Raw genomic sequence first — 16,245 nt, 5'->3', positions numbered from 1 at the left:
TAAGATAATGTGGTTCTTGTCTTTTAGTTATGTGATGGATTACATTGTTTTTCTAATGTTGAACCATCCCTGCCTACCTGGTAGAAATCCCACTTGATCATGGTGAATTATTTTTTTGATATGTTGCTGAATTCTATTGGCTAGAATTTTGTTGAGGATTTTTGCGTGAATGTTCATGAGGGACATTGATCTGTAATTTTCTTTTTTTGTGGTGTCTTTACCTAGTTTTGGTATCAGGATTATGCTGACTTCATAGAACGAGTTTGGGAGTATTCCATCCTTTTGTATGCTCTGAAATACCTGTAGTAGTAGTGGTGTTAACTCTTCTCTGAAAGTTTTGTAGATTTCTCCAGGGAAGCCATTGGCCCGGAGATTTTTTTGTTGGGAGCTTTTTAATTACCGTTTCAATATCTTCATTTGTCATGGGTTTATTTAGTTGTTCTACCTCTGTTTTTGTTAGTTTAGGTAGGTAGTCAGTTTCTAGACATTTGTCCATTTCCTCTAGGTTTTCAAGTTTTTCAATTTTTCATAGTATTCTGATCCTTTTAATTTCAGTTGGGTCTGTTGTGATATCACCCATCTCATTTCTTATACAGGTTATTTGCTTCCTTTCCTGTTTTTCTTTTGTCAGTTTGGCCAGTGGTTTATTGATATTGTTGATCTTTTCAAGGAACCATGTTTTGGTCTTGTTAACTCTTTCAGTTGTTTTTCTCTTCTGTATTTATTTATTTCTGCTCTAATTCTTATTATTTCCTTTCTTCTGGTGCCTGAGGGCTTCTTTGGCTGCTCTCTTTCTCCTTGTTCCAGTAGTAGGGTTACTGTTTTGATTATGGCCCTTTCTTCTTTTTGGATGTGTGCATTTATCACTGTAAACTGACCTCCGAGCACTGATTTTGCTGTGTCCCAAAAGTTCTGGTAGGATTTGTTTTCATTCTCCTTTGATTCTGTGAATTTCTTTATTCCATCCTTAATTTCTTCTGTAACCCAGTAGTTTTTGAGTTTTTCTGTTGTTGATTTCTACTTTTATGGCTCTGTGGTCAGAAAAGATGCTTTGTAGTATTTCGATGCTTTGGATTGTGTTAAGGCTTGCTTTATGGTCTAATATGTGGTCTGTTCTGGAGAATGTTCCATGTGCACTGGAAAAGAAAGTATATTTGGCTGCTGTTGGGTAGAGTGTTCAGTATATGTCTATGAGATCAAGTTGGTTGCTTGTAGCCTTTAGCTGTTCTGTGTCTTTGTTTACCTACCTTTTGGATGTTCTGTCCCTCTCTGAAAGTGGTGTGTGGAAGTCTCCTGCTACTGTTGTGGAGCTGTCTATCTCTCTTTTCAGTGCTGTTCAGTTTGTTTTATGTATTTTGGAGCGCAGTCGTTGGGTGTGTAAATATTTATTATAGTTATGTCCTCCTTGTGTATTGACCCTTTAATCATTATGTAGTGTCCTTCCTTATTCTTTATGGTGCATTTTACCTTAAAGTGTATTTTGTCAGAGATTAATATTGCCACTCCTGCTCTTTTTTGAGTATTGTTTGCTTGATATATTTTTTTCCATCCTCTGAGTTTTAGTTTGTGTCTTTAAGTCTAAGGTGTGTCTCTGGTACGCAGCATATAGACGGATCGTGTTTTTTAATCCAATCTGCCCCTCTCTGTTTTTATTGGTACGTTTAGTCCATTTACATTCAGCGTAATTGTTGATAGCTATGAGTTTAGTGCTGTCATTTTGATGTCTTTTTGTGTGTGTTGTTCACAGTTTTCTTTGTTCCACTTAATTTTCTGTGCTGAGTCGTTTTTCTGTATGTATTTTCATCTTTTTCATTGTTGTTGATTTTGTGTTTGCTGAGTCTTCATATTTTCCTAGTTTTTTATGTTGACTTGTAGGATTGTTAGATTCCTTTGTGGTTACCTTAATATTTACCCCCATTTTTCTGATGTTATACCAGTCTTTTGTTTCCTCTTATTAGCTTGACTTCCTCTCCATATGCAAAATCTGTGTCTGCATTTTTTAAGTCCCTCTTTTTTGTTTGAATATTGTCATTTTTTACATGTTGACATCTGTTGCCCTAGTTTCAGTGTTTTAGCTTTGATTTACTTTTATGACTTCCCTATCTGGGTTGATCTCTGGTTGCTCTCTTCTGTGTTTTAGTCTTGCGTTGTTATGTTGTTATCTGATGTTACTGATATTCTAACCAGAGGACTTCCTTTAGTATTTCTTGTAATTTTGGTTTGGTTTTTGCAAATTCCCTAAACTTCTGTTTATTTGGAAATGCCCTAATTTTGCCATCATATTTGAGAGACAGTTTTACTGGATATATAATTCTTGGCTGGCAGTTTTTTTCCTTCATGGCTTTATATATGTCATCCCATTGCCTTCTTGCATGCATGTTTCTGCTGAGTAGTCCAAGCTTAGTCTTATTGACTCTCTTTTGTAGATGATTTTTCGTTTATCCCTAGCACTCTTAAAATTCTCTGTATCTTTGGTTTTGTCAAAGTTGATTATGATTTGTCTTGGTGAATTTTTTTTTGTGACCTACCTTATGCGGGGTTCGATGAGCATCTTGGATAGATATCTTGTCATCTGTCATGATACCGGGGAAGTTTTCTGGCACCAAATATTCAACAATTGTCTTTGTATTTTCTGTTTATCCCCCTCCCCGCCCCGTGCCCTGTTCTGGTACTCCAGTCACTCACAGGTTATTCCTCTTGATAGAGTCCCACATAATTCTTACGGTTTCTTCGTTATTTTTAACCCTTTTATCTGATTTTTCCTCAGGTAAGTTGGTGTCAATTGCTTTATCTTAAATCTCACTAATTCTGACTTCCATTGCCTCAGTTCTGCTCCTGTGACTTTCTATTGAGTTGTCCAAGTCTGAAATTTTATTGTTAATCTACTGGATTTCTGATTGCTGTCTCTCTATGGATTCTTGCAACCTGTTAAATTTGTCATTACACTCTCCTTTAATCTTTTTAATTTCCTCTATTGCATGTTCTGTGATTTGTTTAATTTCCTTCGTAATCTCTTGAAGAGTTCTGTATATTAATCGTTTGTATTCTGCCTCTGGTATTTCCATGAAATTTTCCTCCTCTGGAAAATTTCTGGATTCTTTATTTCGTGAGCTTGCTGAAGTGATCATGGATTGCCTCTTTATGTGATATGATATTGACTGTTTCTCCTAGCCATCAATAAATTATTATATTTACTTACTTTATGTTTGCTTCCTGTGTCCTAACTTCTTATTTTGTTTTGATAAGCCCAAATAGGCTGCTCGTCTGAGCTAGTTTGATTATTGGCAGCTTTGAAGCTCTAATGTCTTGTCACCAGGTGGTTAGATCTGTTACTAGGTATGTGAGCTCAGGAGTCTGCCCACTTTTCCTGTATGGATTCAGCTTAGGTGCCCAGATAGATAGCCACCAAGTGTGTGGTGTAGTCACTCACCTACAATCCTAGACAGGCATGGGTGATTGGTGTAGGCACAGACATCTGGCTGCAGTTGGGGGACACGCTCTGAGCAAGGTAGGGGGCTGACGGCTGCCCCTGGGTGTCCAGGAGGAAAGTATGTCCCCATTCCCAGGAGCACGTAGGTTGGTGGGTTTTGCAACTGGACTATGAGCACCTGATGCTGTCTGCTGTAAGGACTGGGGGGGGGCACTTCTTATTCATGTGCCCCTCTCGCAGGTGGCTAGGTGGTGTGGGTGGAACCACCAGTCCTCAGGCCCCGCATGTGGGTAGGTGAAGACCCTGCTTAATGGGCAGAGCAGTGTCAAATAATCAAGAACCTGCCACTTCACAGCTGAAACAGTTGAAATTAAACTTCAGGTATATACCCTTTTGTATTGCGGTAATAAGGGCCTACATTGTTGGGCCCACACAAGTCTATGCAGGGGGAAAGGCCCTCAAAATCTGTGGATCCCTTATACCTGTGCCTAGGCAAAGGAACTGTGCCTACCCTGGGTTCCTGGCTTAGGGTAGCCAGCAGTTTAGTTTTTCCCCTCTTTATTTATTTGTTCACTCTCCAAGGCTGGGAGAATGGCTCTGGACGCTTGATGGATTATGTTTTTGGCCCAGGGAACTCGGCAGTTTCCGAAGGCAGTCCAGGACCCAGTGCAGAGCAGAGAGCAAGGAGGTAAATGGGAGAGAGGTTTTTCCTTAAGGGTGGTGTGTTTGATTCACGCTGGTGTCCGTAGGCAGTTACTTATCTTTCGCTGATTCAGGTCTGCTGCTTACTGGTTCTGGTTGGCCGTGTAGACGCTGTGGCGCTGGGTCTCTTCCGGTGGGGGAAACACACCTCCCGAGCACCACTGCTTGCCTGCCTCATCAAGTCACCCCCTGAGCTGATCAGGCCTGAAGGGCTCAGGCTCTCGCTGGTCAGGTCTTGCAACTCCTCACTGCTTCTAAGCCGTCTCCCCATCTCTCTGCCTCTCAGTCCAGTTCCTCACCTCTGCCTTTGATGTTCAGAGCTCCCAGATTGCCATATATAGTCAACTCACTTGTTTTCTCGGTTCTTTGTTGTAAGAAGGTCCACCAGAAACGTGTGACTGCTCTGCTGTCTTGGCCCCGTCTCCTGGTCTTGTTAACGCTTTCAGATGTTTTTGTGTTTAATTTGCTCTAATTTTTATTATTTCTTTCTTCTTGTCCCCAAGGGCTTCTTTTGATGTTGTTCTTATTTGATCGAGGTTTAGGGTTAGTGTTTTGATTTTGGCCCTATCTTCTTTTCAGATGTGTGCACTTATAAATTGACCTCTGAATACTGCTTTTGCTGTGTTCCAAAGGTTCTGACAGGATGTGCTTTCATTCTCATTTGGTTCTGTGAATTTCTTTATTCTGTCCTTAATTTCTTCTATAACCCGGTAGTTTTTGAGCCAGATGTTGTTCACTTTCTGTGTGGTTGATTTTTTTTTGCTTGGTTTTTCTGTTACTGATTTCCACTTTTATGGCTTTATGGTCAGAAAAGATGCTTTGTAATATTTTGATGCTTTGGATTGTGTTAAGGCTTGCTTTATGGCCTAATATGTGGTCTGTTCTGGAGAATATTTCATGTGCACTGGAAAAGAATATATACTTGACTGCTGTTAGGTGGAGTGTGCTGTATATGTCTGTAAGGTCAAGTTGGTTGATTGTGGCATTTAAATCTTCCGTGTCTTTATGGCGCTTCGTTCGGGATGTCGTGTCCTTCACCGAAAGTGGTGTGTTGAAGTCTCCTACTACTGTTGTGGAGCTGTCTACCTTTTCAGTGTTGTTAGAGTTTGTTCTGTGTATTTTGGAGCCCTGTTGTTGGGTGTGTAAGTACTTATGGTTATGTCCTTCTGGTATATTGACCCTTTTATCATTATATAGTGTGCTTCCTTATCCTTTGTGGTGGGTTTTACTTTAAAGTCTATTTTTTCAGAAATTAATATTGCTACACCTGCTGTTTTTTGATTTTTGTTTGCTTGACATATCTTTGTGCATCCTTTGAGTTTTAGGTTGTGTGTTTAAGTCTAAAGTGTGTCTCTTGTAGGCAGCATATAGATGAATCGTGGTTTTTTCTCCATTCTCCTACTCTCTGTCTCTTTATTTGCACATTTAGTCCATTTACATTCAGTGTAATTATTGATAGGTATGCGTTTAGTGCTGTCATTTTGATGTCTTTTTTTATGTTTTTGATATTTTCTTTCTTCCACTTAATTTTCTGTGCTGAGTCGTTTTTTTCTATGTTTTATCTTTTCGTCTTTTTCGTTCTTGTCGATTCTGTATTTGCTGAGTCTTTATGTTTTTCTTGTTTTTTGTTTTAATGTGTAGGATTGTTAGTTTCCTTCGTGGTTACCTTAATATTTACCCCTGTGTTTCTAAGTTTAAACTGCTCTTTTGTTTCTTTATTCGCCTTGTTTTTCTTTCCATATGAAAGCTCTGTCACTACATTTTTTAGACCCTCTTTTTTGTTTTAATGTGGTCATCTTTTTCCATTTCCCTATTTTCAGTGTTTTAGCTTTGATTTATTTTTGTGACTTCACTATCTGGTTGCTCTGTCCTGTGTTCTAGTCTTGGGTTGTTATCTGATGTTATTGATTTTCTAACTGGAGGACTCCCTTTAATATTTCTTATAATTTTGGTTTGGTTTTTACAGATTCTCTAAACTTCTATTCATTTGGAAATGCCCCATGTTCGCCGTCATATTTGAGAGACAATTTTGCTGCATATGTAATCCTTGGCTGACAATTTTTTTCCTTCTAGATTTTATATATGTCATCCCATTGCCTTCTTGCCTGCATGGTTTTTGCTGAGTAGTCTGAGGTTAGTCTTACTGACTCTCCTTTGTAGATGACTTTTCATTTATCCTAGCTGGTTTTAAAATTCTCTTTTTATCTTTTGTTTGGCAAGTTTGATTAGAATATGTCTTGGTGACTTTCTTTTGGGATACAGCTTTTGTGCGGTTCGATGAGTATCTTGGATAGATATCTTCTAATCTTTCACAATATTAGGTAAGTTTTTCTGCCAAGAAATCTTCAACAATTCTCTCTCTGTTTTTTGTTATCCCCCCCCACCCCCCATTCTAGTACTCCAGACACTTGTAGTTTACTTCTCTTGAAAGAATCCCATCTGATTCTTAGGATTTCTTCACTTTTTAAAATTCTTTTATCTGATTTTTCCTCAAATAAGTTGTGCTTCATCTTCAGTCTTACTAATTCTGACTTCCACTGCCTCAGTTCTGCTCCTGTGTCCGTCTGTTGAGTCCTCTAATTATGAAATTTTATTCTTAATATTCTGGATTTCTGTTTATTGTCTGTCTATGAGTTCTTGCTGCATGTTAAATATGTCATTGTGTTCTTCTCTAATCTTCTTAAGTTCCTCTGTTGCATTGTCTTTGTGTTCCCTGGCTTATTCTGTATTTGCCTAATCTCCTTTCTGATCTCTTGAAGAGTTCTGTATATTAATCTTTGGTGTTCTACCTCTGGTAATTCCAAGAAGTTCCCTTTCTCCAGAAAATATTTTGAATCTTTGTTTTGGGAGCTTGTTGAAGGCAGTATGGTCTGCCTTTTTATGAGATTTGATATTGACTGTTGCTTATGAGCCTTCAGTAAGTTATTCTATTTATTTATTTTATGTTTGCTTCGTGTGTCCTAGCTTCTTGGTTTTTTTTGTTTTTTTGTTTTTAATATGCCCAAATAGGCTGCTTTTGTGAGCTAGTTTGATTATTGACGCCTTTGAAGGTCTAACATCCTGTCACTAGGTGGCTAAATCTGTTACTAGGTATGTGAGCCCAGGAGTCCATTTACTTTTCTTGTAAAGATTCAGGTTAGATGTCCAGGTAGTCAGTCACCCAGTGTGTGGTGTAGGCTCTCACCTTCAGTCCTAGATGGGCAGGGATGAGCGGAGTAGGCACAGGTATCTGGCTGTAGTAGGAAGTCATACACTGAGTAATGCAGGGGGCTGACAGCTTCCCCTGAGTGTCTGGGAGGAAAGCATGTTCCTGTTCCATAGAGTGCACAGGTGGGTGGGTTTTGTAGCCAGGCTGTGGACACCCATTGCTGTTGGCTGTAAGTAGTGGGAGACACCACTTATTCTTGGACCCCTGTTGCAGTTGGCTAGGTGGCATGGGTGGAGCCACCAGTCCTCAGGCCACTGGTGTGGGTAGGTGAGGACCCTGCTTAATGGGCAGAGTGGTGTCAAATGTCACCAACCTCCCATTCCCCCATATAAGTGACAGTTGGTGTTAGGCTTCAGTTATATACTCTGTTGTACTGTGCTAATGAGGGCCTACACTGTTGAAATTAGCCCACACAAGTCTATACCCGGGTGAAGGACGTTCAAAACCTGTGGACCCTTTCTGCCTCTGCCTAGGCAAAGGAGCTGTGTCTGCCCTGAGTTCCCAGATTAGGTGAGCTGGCAGATTATTTTTTCCTGTTAATTTCTTCCTTCTCTAAGGCCAGTAGAATGGCTCAGGGCATGATGGGTCCTACTTCCGACCCAGGGCATGTGGCGTTCGCTGAAGATGGGTTGGAACTGGTGCAGAGCGGGGAGGGAGCAGGTAAATGGGAGATACGTTCTTATCAAACGGGGTGTTTTTTGATCCTCCCGGTAGGTTAAACGCATGTACTTAACCTTTTGCTGATTGTATGCTGGTTTTCACTGGCTCTGGAGGCCTGAGCAGACTCTCCACCACTCAGTCTCTCCTGACGTGGAAAACGCGTCCTGAACGCCACCGCTTGTCTGGCCATGCATGCCAGCCTATCTGGCCCACAGGGCGCCGGCTCCTGCCGGGTCAGGTCTGATAACTCCTAGCAGCTCTTGAACTGTTCCCCCTCCCACTGCCACGCAATTTGATTCCTCAACTTTGCCTTTGATGTTCAGGATTCCTAGCTTATCATACATAATCGATTCACTTGTTTTTTCAGGTCTTTGTTGTAAGAGGGACCACTGGAAATGTCTGACTACTCCACCATCTTCGCCCCGCCTCCCTTGTGTTTTTTCTTGATTGATGAGTAGTAGGCTGGCAAGAAGGAGGCTGAAATGCTCATGCTTGCGAAAGTAAGGAGGCCTTTAAAGACTTGTGTTGAAGCAGGCTAGTGTATTTAATTCCTAGGTTTAGTTGCTTATCCCCCCCACCCCTTCTGTTTGTTTAAATGGTCTGGAATTACCTCGGACTTGTCTTTGCTTCTGTCTTAGGCCCTGATATACTCTGTAGGAACCATCCCTGTAACATGGCTCACTTTCATTTAAACAGCAGTAGATTTCTTGGTTTAGCCTCAAAGCAGAAGCTGTTGCATCTAATTGTTGAATTTTGATTATAAATTTTACATAGTTCTTAATAAGTGCTATTCCCTGTCTAGTGCATAAGTGTTGACTGTGATTATTATTATTAATATCATTATTATTATTGTAAATATGTATGATCCTTTTTTTATGTAAAACTGATTTTTAAAAAAAGTAATTTTTCATAATGAGAGAATGTGGTTTATCTCTTGGTTTGTTGTTTGGGAGTTTTAGCCTGAGAACTTTTGTTGCTCCTAAAAAAAAATTCTTTTTTTTTTTTTTTACATTTTTCCTTTTTTTATTTTATTGTTGATGTTGGCAATATACACAGCAAAACATACACCAGTTTAGCAATTTCTACATGTACAATTCAGTGACATTGATTACATTCTTCAAGTTGTGCAACCATTCTCACTCTCCTTTTCTGAGTTGTTCCTCTCTTACTAACATAAACTCACTTCCTCCTAAGATTCCTGTCTAATCTTTGGAGTTGCTGTTGTCAGTTTGATCCCTTATAGATAGTTCTTAAAAGAGCGTAATTCTTAAGGCAGACCTTTTTTTACTAGTAACTAGCTAAACTGTTCTTTGGTTTTCAGAAGACTTCAGGGGATATTTGTGGTTTAAGGTTAAAGATTATCTCAGGGCAGTTGTTTCAGGGGTTCATCCATCCTCCTTGGTTTCAGGAAGTCTGGAGTCCATGAGAATTTGACATTCTTTTTTGCCTTTTCCCCTGTTTTGATCAGGGTTTTTCTATGAAATCTTTTATCAAAATGTTCAGTAATGGTAGCTGGGCATCAGACAGTTTTTCTGGTCTCATAACAAAGGAGGCACTTGTTCAAGGAGGCAATTAGGCACACATTCCATATCCTTCTCCTATTTCTGACTCTCCTCCTTCCTCTGTTGCCCCAGGTGAATAGAGAACAATTGTGCCTTGGATGGCCACTTGCAAGCTTTTAAGACCTCAGGCACTTCACAGCGAACTAGGAGGTAGAATGGAAGCACTAAACACATTATTAGGCCAGTTAACTGGGATGTTCCATGAAACCATAACCCTAAACCTCCAAACCAAGGAACCAAATCCCATGAGGTATTTGGTTGTACATAAGCAGCCCCAGCAGCCACTCTTTTGTTGTTGTTGTTGTAAACATATCTATCACATAACCTTTGGCAATTCAACTTTTTACAGGTGTAAAACTTACTGACTGCAATTACATTAATTGACCTTGCAACCCGACCCTTAATTAATGCAATTTTCCCATCACCATTAATCTCCCTATCCTAAAATTTATTTTACTCTATTTGGCAGTGTTACTCTGTTTATATTGTTGAGTATTTGTATATTTCTGGTTGAAAATTACAGCTTCTGGGGGTTAGGGGGACACCAAAAAGTAGGATAGATATAATAATACTGTTACTTTTTTCTCATTTTTTTCAGTTTGAGCAGAAAACTGGTGCGGTTTTTGATGAAATTGTAGAGAACTGTAAGTACTATTTTGAGAAAAGAAATACCTTTAAATAGATAATCAGTATAAGTCTAGATAGAGCATTTAACAATTACAGTGTTTAGTAAGGGCTGATTTATATTATGGTCCAATTTTATTTGGTCTAGATATTAACACATCCTGTCTGTTAGCATTTTCAGCAGGTTGCTCAATATTGTAGGAGTATTACTCTCTCTATTTTTAAATAAAGATTTTATTCACACAGTCATTAATGTGTTAAAATATAGCCATACTTTGTGTATATGTGAATCATGATAGAGATCATACTTTATTTACTATCAGTTAATAAACATTTCTACTTTGTTTATAGGATCTCTTAATTTTCCCTTTAGATCCTTTCCATTTTACATGATTTTCTTAAAATTTGTTTCTTATGATTATAAAAGTAATACATTCAGTTGTACAATACAGAAATAAAGTAGAAAATAAAAGCCTTTGTCATTACCAGTCTCCAAAGATAACCAATTTTAAAGGTTTAAATATATCTTTCCAGACTTTTTTCTGTGAATGTGTATATATGTGTATATATTATGGTGGATGGGTATTGATTATATGTTTAGGGATCATTTGAATATTCTTGCTTTTTTCACTCAACTGCATAGATATCTGTGTCAGTGGATATAGACCTATTGTGTTCTTTCTAATGGCTACTCATTATTTTATTGTACGGATGTACTGTAGCCAGTTTCCTTTTTTTGTACGTGCTTAAATTATTTACAGTCTTTTACTGTTATACACAATATTGAATATATGTTTCTAGGCCCATCTTTGTATACTTGTTGAAGTGCTTCTGTATGATAAATTCTAAGAGTAGAATTGATGAATCATCACAGGATGTTGTGTGAGTGTTTCTAAAGGATACATTTCATCAAGCAGAATTCCTGAGTCAAAGGGAGTGTACATTCCTTTTTATTTTTTAAGCTTACTTCCATCAGTAGGATCTATGAGTACTTTATTTCTTTTTGGAGTTAGTTTGGTAAGATTTTTGAATGATAACAGGTTTTTTTTTTGTTTTTTTTTTTAAGACTACAGTCTGACTTTCTGTAACTTTATATTGAGAGGTGACAGCTGTCCTGATTTTCAGTGGATTTAGTTATTGAATGTCCTTTTAGTTGCAAGCATCAAAAAAGACTAGCTAGTTTACCCAAAAGAAACTTTTCGACCTCTGTTTGGGGTATTTCACAGAATTAGGGGAGGAGATAAATAGCAAGTTTCCTTCAGGGAATTCAGCAGAAGGAGATAATGGACCCTTCTCTAGAATACTGCCAGAAGGTGATTATGCCCTAATAACTTTCTTTCTGTATATCCATTTTAAATTTCAGGCTCTTAAGGGAAAGATTATGATTGGGCAGCTTGAATCTGATGTTCATCTTTGATCACCTTATCTGTGGTCAGGGAAGTAGGGTTAGATAGCATGGCTATTAGAAGATACCTTTCTGCCACTACTTCTCACTTTTACCAAACAATTCCTGAATACCTGCTTCTGGGCACATGTCTGGTTAAGGTTGTATACTGATAATAGAAGTGAATCAAATAGCTTTCTAATGAAGATTTTAAATGGATGCTTTGTTTATGGATATTACAGTAACAACAATCTCAGAATGGCAGCAGGAATCTTAAAGTGGTAACCAAGCTGCTGTACTTGGGGCCCTACATCCAACATTTGAGTTTTATGTTGCTGATATATCGTACTTTTCTGCTCCAGTCCCTCAAATATTTTTAGGCTGGAGGTTTACAAGCAGCGGTTTTATACCAAATATTGGGTGCAGTGGTACAATAAAGATTATTCTTTATCTCCTTCTTTCTAGTAGCTCATTACTAAGGGGATTTTGGAAGCTCTGGAGATGGAGAAGTGACTAGCTTAGAGGACAGACTGGCCTCTCCAAGAAGAGGATTCAGAGCATAGACACCTATCTAGGAGAGGTAACAGCAAGCTTTTAATTTTATGTAGGTGTGGGGTCACTATGATCCAAGTCGACTCTCTGGCAACTAACAACAACAGTTATGTAGACAGTGTTCAGAAGTCTCTGGTTCCAAAGATGGTCATTGGAGGCCTACCCCTTTGCTATGTCCAGAAAAAAGAAAGGGATTCACTCTATCTCAGACAACTGTCTAAAAATGTCTAGTGTAATACTTCACCATATACTCATTGTCTAAGACCAGCAGGACTTGGAGCTTCACGTATATCTTTGTAGATCAAATTCAGCCATCCTGGGGTATAGCCCTTCTGAGACTTTCAGTAAAATATATTATCTAATTATTGGCACATATAAACTGGAGGAACCTAATCATCAGTGAGGAATTTGGGAAATTTGCTGTAAACATAGAAGAGCCAAGTTGTCTTTTCAAAGATGCAGTGAAAGAGTTTAAAAAAAAAAAAAAAAAGGCTTCAACAGTTTTATCAAGTCAAAAGAGAAGGAAAAGTTGTCATCCAACTTCTAGTTCATCAGTTATCAGCAGAATTCGTGCTGTGCAGTTTTCAAGACACATGGTGATAAAGAAACTCACTGATATTGTGGATTATTTTAATTCATGTTTGCTAACCATTGCTAGTTTATGTGAAATTTGGAAGAAGTTCAAATAGAATAGGGAAACTTTATTTCTTTAATGCATTCAGATAGCTGCTTCCTTAAATCAAGGACTTGTATTCATTAAATGGCTCTGAGGTAGCCAATTGGTCATTCACCAGTGCTTACTTTTCTTACTGATAGAATAAGATCATTGAATATAACAGACTCGACTACTTCAAGGGAAAAATAAGAGCAGTTCTGATTTCTTCATGAAGTTAATAGTTGGACTTAAAAATTATTCGTATTATTTTGATTACTTGTCATGTACCAGTTTATTTGCTAAAAACTTAAATGTACTGTGTTATGTTTAAAAAATTCTGGTAATAACTGTACTAGTTAGGAAATTAGGTTCAACTATGTATAATAGAGATGGAGCCCTGGTGGTGCAGTGGTTAAGTGCTCGGCTGCTACCCAAAAGGTCAGCAGTTCAAACCCACCAGCCACTCTTCAGGAGAAAGATGTAGTAGTCTGCTCTGGTAAAGATTACAGCCTTGGAAACCATATGAGGCAGTTCTGCTCTGTCTTGTAGGGTCAATGTGAGTCGGAATCAACTCAATAGCAGTGGGTTTGGGTTTTTGGTATGTGTAATAGAAACAAGGTAGAAATTTATTTCTCATATAAAAGAAGCCCAGGTGATTAGATGACTTGTGCTTGTCAGGAATCCAGGGACCTTCTGGCTTTCTGCATTGTATTATTAACACGTGGTTTCCTTTCTCAAGGTTGCCTCGTGTTCTAAGATGGCTGCTGTATCCAGCCTTAATTTTTCTGAGTTATAGGCCAGAAGGATTTGGGGTGGGATAGAGAAGAGGGCAAAGGGGCACACTTCTCAACAGAATCAGCTTCTTAAAGAGAGGTTTCCTGGAAGTTTTATCTATGTAATTTGGTTTACAGCTCAACCACCTTAGAAGGAGTCCTGGTGGCTCACTGGTTGAGCACTATGCAGCTAACCGAAAGGCCAGAGGTTTGAACCCACTAGTCGCTCTGCAGGAGAAACATTTGACAGTCGGCTTCCATAAAGGTTGTTGTTAGGTGCTATCGAGTTGATTCTGACTCAAATCCCATAAAGATTACAGCCTTGGAAACCCTATGTGGGGCAGTTCTACCCTGTACTATAGGGTTGATAGGAGTCGGAATTGACTCGACAGCGAAGGGATTGGTTTTGTTTAGTTTGTCCACCCTAGCTTCAGAGAAAGCTGGGAATTGTAATCCTTTAGCTGAGCCCATTGTTCTCAACAATAAAATCAAGGACTCTTAGTAAGCAAAAGAATTGTTATTGGGTATGCAGTCTCTACTGCAACAACCTACTAGGAGAAGATAGTATAACTGTTTCCATTTTTCTAAGGAGGAAACTAGCTTAGAGACCTCATTTAGCTTTTAGTGGTAGAATCAGAATTTGAATGCAGGTTTATCTAGCTTTAAGTGCCTCTTTTTAAATCTTTCATTACCTATTTCGGAACTGCCTCCTAGTTCACTGGAATCACAGGTTTTGAAGAAATAATTATGATTTGATACAAATAAAAGAAAAACTTGTAAAGTAACTCAAGTATTTTAATGAATATTAACCATGACTAAAATTTTTATGGCTGTCTTTGGAGTTTCAGTCTCAGGTTGAGTCTGAATGATAACATGCCTGCCTTTCCAGTGTAGCTCAGTTTTAAAAATGATTGAGGATACTCTTTAAATTCAGTATTTTTTTAAATCCTAGAACTACTTAAAAATTTTTGTGTAGATGACATATTGCTGAGCATTGTTTGTGTCTTCTCAACATTGTCAAGGAATATCTCTTTCATGAAAATGTTGAAACCAAAGCCTGAAATCTTCTTTAGGGATATAAATATGGGGATAAAATTGAGATGTGCCTTAGCTGAAGACATCTCACAGTTCTCAAGAATTGTTCAGTTAAATAAAGGCATAAGTTCTTATTGACTTAAAAGAATTGATCAATAACTAGTGTAAATTGTTTTAATGAATAAAATTAAACTAATTTTTTGTTTGTCTCTGTGTTGCTAAAAGGCCTATATTTTCGCAGACAATTTAAATTTCCACGTTGTTAAAATAAAATTGCGTGATGGCAGGGAAATTTTGACATTGGAAGGAAGACATAACTTGTTGTATATGAATTTTAGTTTAGGTTGATCAGTTGTGTAAGAGGCTGGTGAAGAGTTAGAGTATATTTTAAATGTTTAAATATAAGATGATATCAAGTACAGGGTTCTCCCTCATTTCCCAGTGAAAAGTTCTATAAAAGAGATTTTGCCATCTAGAATATGGGTACTTTTAGACATGTGAATGAAATAATCAACCATCTAATGATCATTTATTAATTTAACTATATCTGTATTTAAAACTGTATTGTGTTAAATAATATTAATTTTTGTGGAAGAATTTTTATTCAGGTATTTTACATGCATAGTTTAGAAATTGGACTTCCATCAGTAGCATCACTTCTTAAGTCATTTAACATAGATTTTCAGAGCTTGCTGTGTAAATTGTTTAAGATAGAATATATTTTAAATCTGCATATGTGGATTCTGTGGGTCAGGTATTCAGAAAGGGTATACTGGGGATATCTTGTTTGCTCCACATTGTCTTAGGTCTTGGCTGATAAGACTACAGCTGGAGGATTGGAATACTCTGTAAGTTCAAAGCCTGGGACTGCTGATTTGAGTATCTTATCTATACATGGCCTCTCCATTTCCTCACCTTTCTCATAGCATGGTGGCCTCAGGGTAGTCAGACTTCTTTTATGGTGCTTCAGGGCTGCAAGCAAAAGAGTAATCCAGCTAATAAGGCAGAAGAAGCTACATCATGTTTTCTGGACCCAGCTTCAAGAGTCACACAATATCATCTCCAGTGCATTCTGTTGGCTACAAGCAAGTTACAAGCCTGCTCAATTTCAGAAGAGGATGTAGATCCCACTTCTTGCTAGGAGGAGGGTCAAGGTCACATTTTAGAAAAGCATGTAGGATGGGAGATACTGTAGTGTCCACTGGAAAATGCAATATTTATATTTTATTCCAAACTATAAAACAACTTTTTTTTAAAAAAAGACTTAGTAGTTCTATATTTGGATATTCACAACATTAATTACTTTCTGTAATGCATACATACAAGCTGCATGAATCTGATCATATGTGATTTTTAAAGAGCATCTTTTTGGCTTGGCTTCTCCTTATCATTATCTCTATTCCCCTCATAATCTGTATCAACAGCATTGTAGGTAGCTTCCATGTTTTTCTCCAGTGCTCATAAAATCGTTGTATATACAAACATATACAGATATATGTATCTAAGGGTTTTGATTTTTGTTTAACAAAAATAGGATCATATTTTACATACTTTTCTCACTCAAGAGTACTTAATGAAATCAGTTAGGCATAAAAGGACAAATATTGTGTGATTCCTCTTATATGAACTATTCAGAATAGGCAAATACATAGAGACCAAA

At 38.0% G+C, this 16,245-nt stretch overlaps 1 protein-coding gene across 3 annotated transcripts in view; it reads left to right on the top strand.

Moving 5' to 3' along the window:
• ZMYM4 (zinc finger MYM-type containing 4) overlaps positions 1-16,245 on the top strand; it is a 204,311-nt gene that overhangs the window by 99,606 nt on the left and 88,460 nt on the right. The window contains exons 1-3 of one of the 3 annotated variants that reach the window (XM_023727250.1): positions 8,372-8,500; positions 10,161-10,206; positions 12,036-12,150. Coding sequence is in view for 2 of the 3 variants with exons in the window: in XM_023727249.1 (XP_023583017.1) it covers positions 8,483-8,500; positions 10,161-10,206 (64 nt within the window). In the remaining variant the exon portion in view is untranslated. Of the gene's footprint in view, positions 1-8,371; positions 8,501-10,160; positions 10,207-12,035; positions 12,151-16,245 lie in introns of those variants that run through there. The other 2 variants (XM_023727249.1, XM_004371958.2) reach the window with 2 other exon arrangements.

This window comes from Trichechus manatus, unplaced genomic scaffold (genome assembly GCF_000243295.1).
Source record: "Trichechus manatus latirostris isolate Lorelei unplaced genomic scaffold, TriManLat1.0 scaffold00015, whole genome shotgun sequence".
Taxonomy (NCBI): Eukaryota; Metazoa; Chordata; class Mammalia; order Sirenia; family Trichechidae; genus Trichechus; species Trichechus manatus.
The sequence above is the reverse complement of the archived record's forward strand: the minus strand, read 5'-3'. Positions and strand labels throughout refer to the sequence as shown.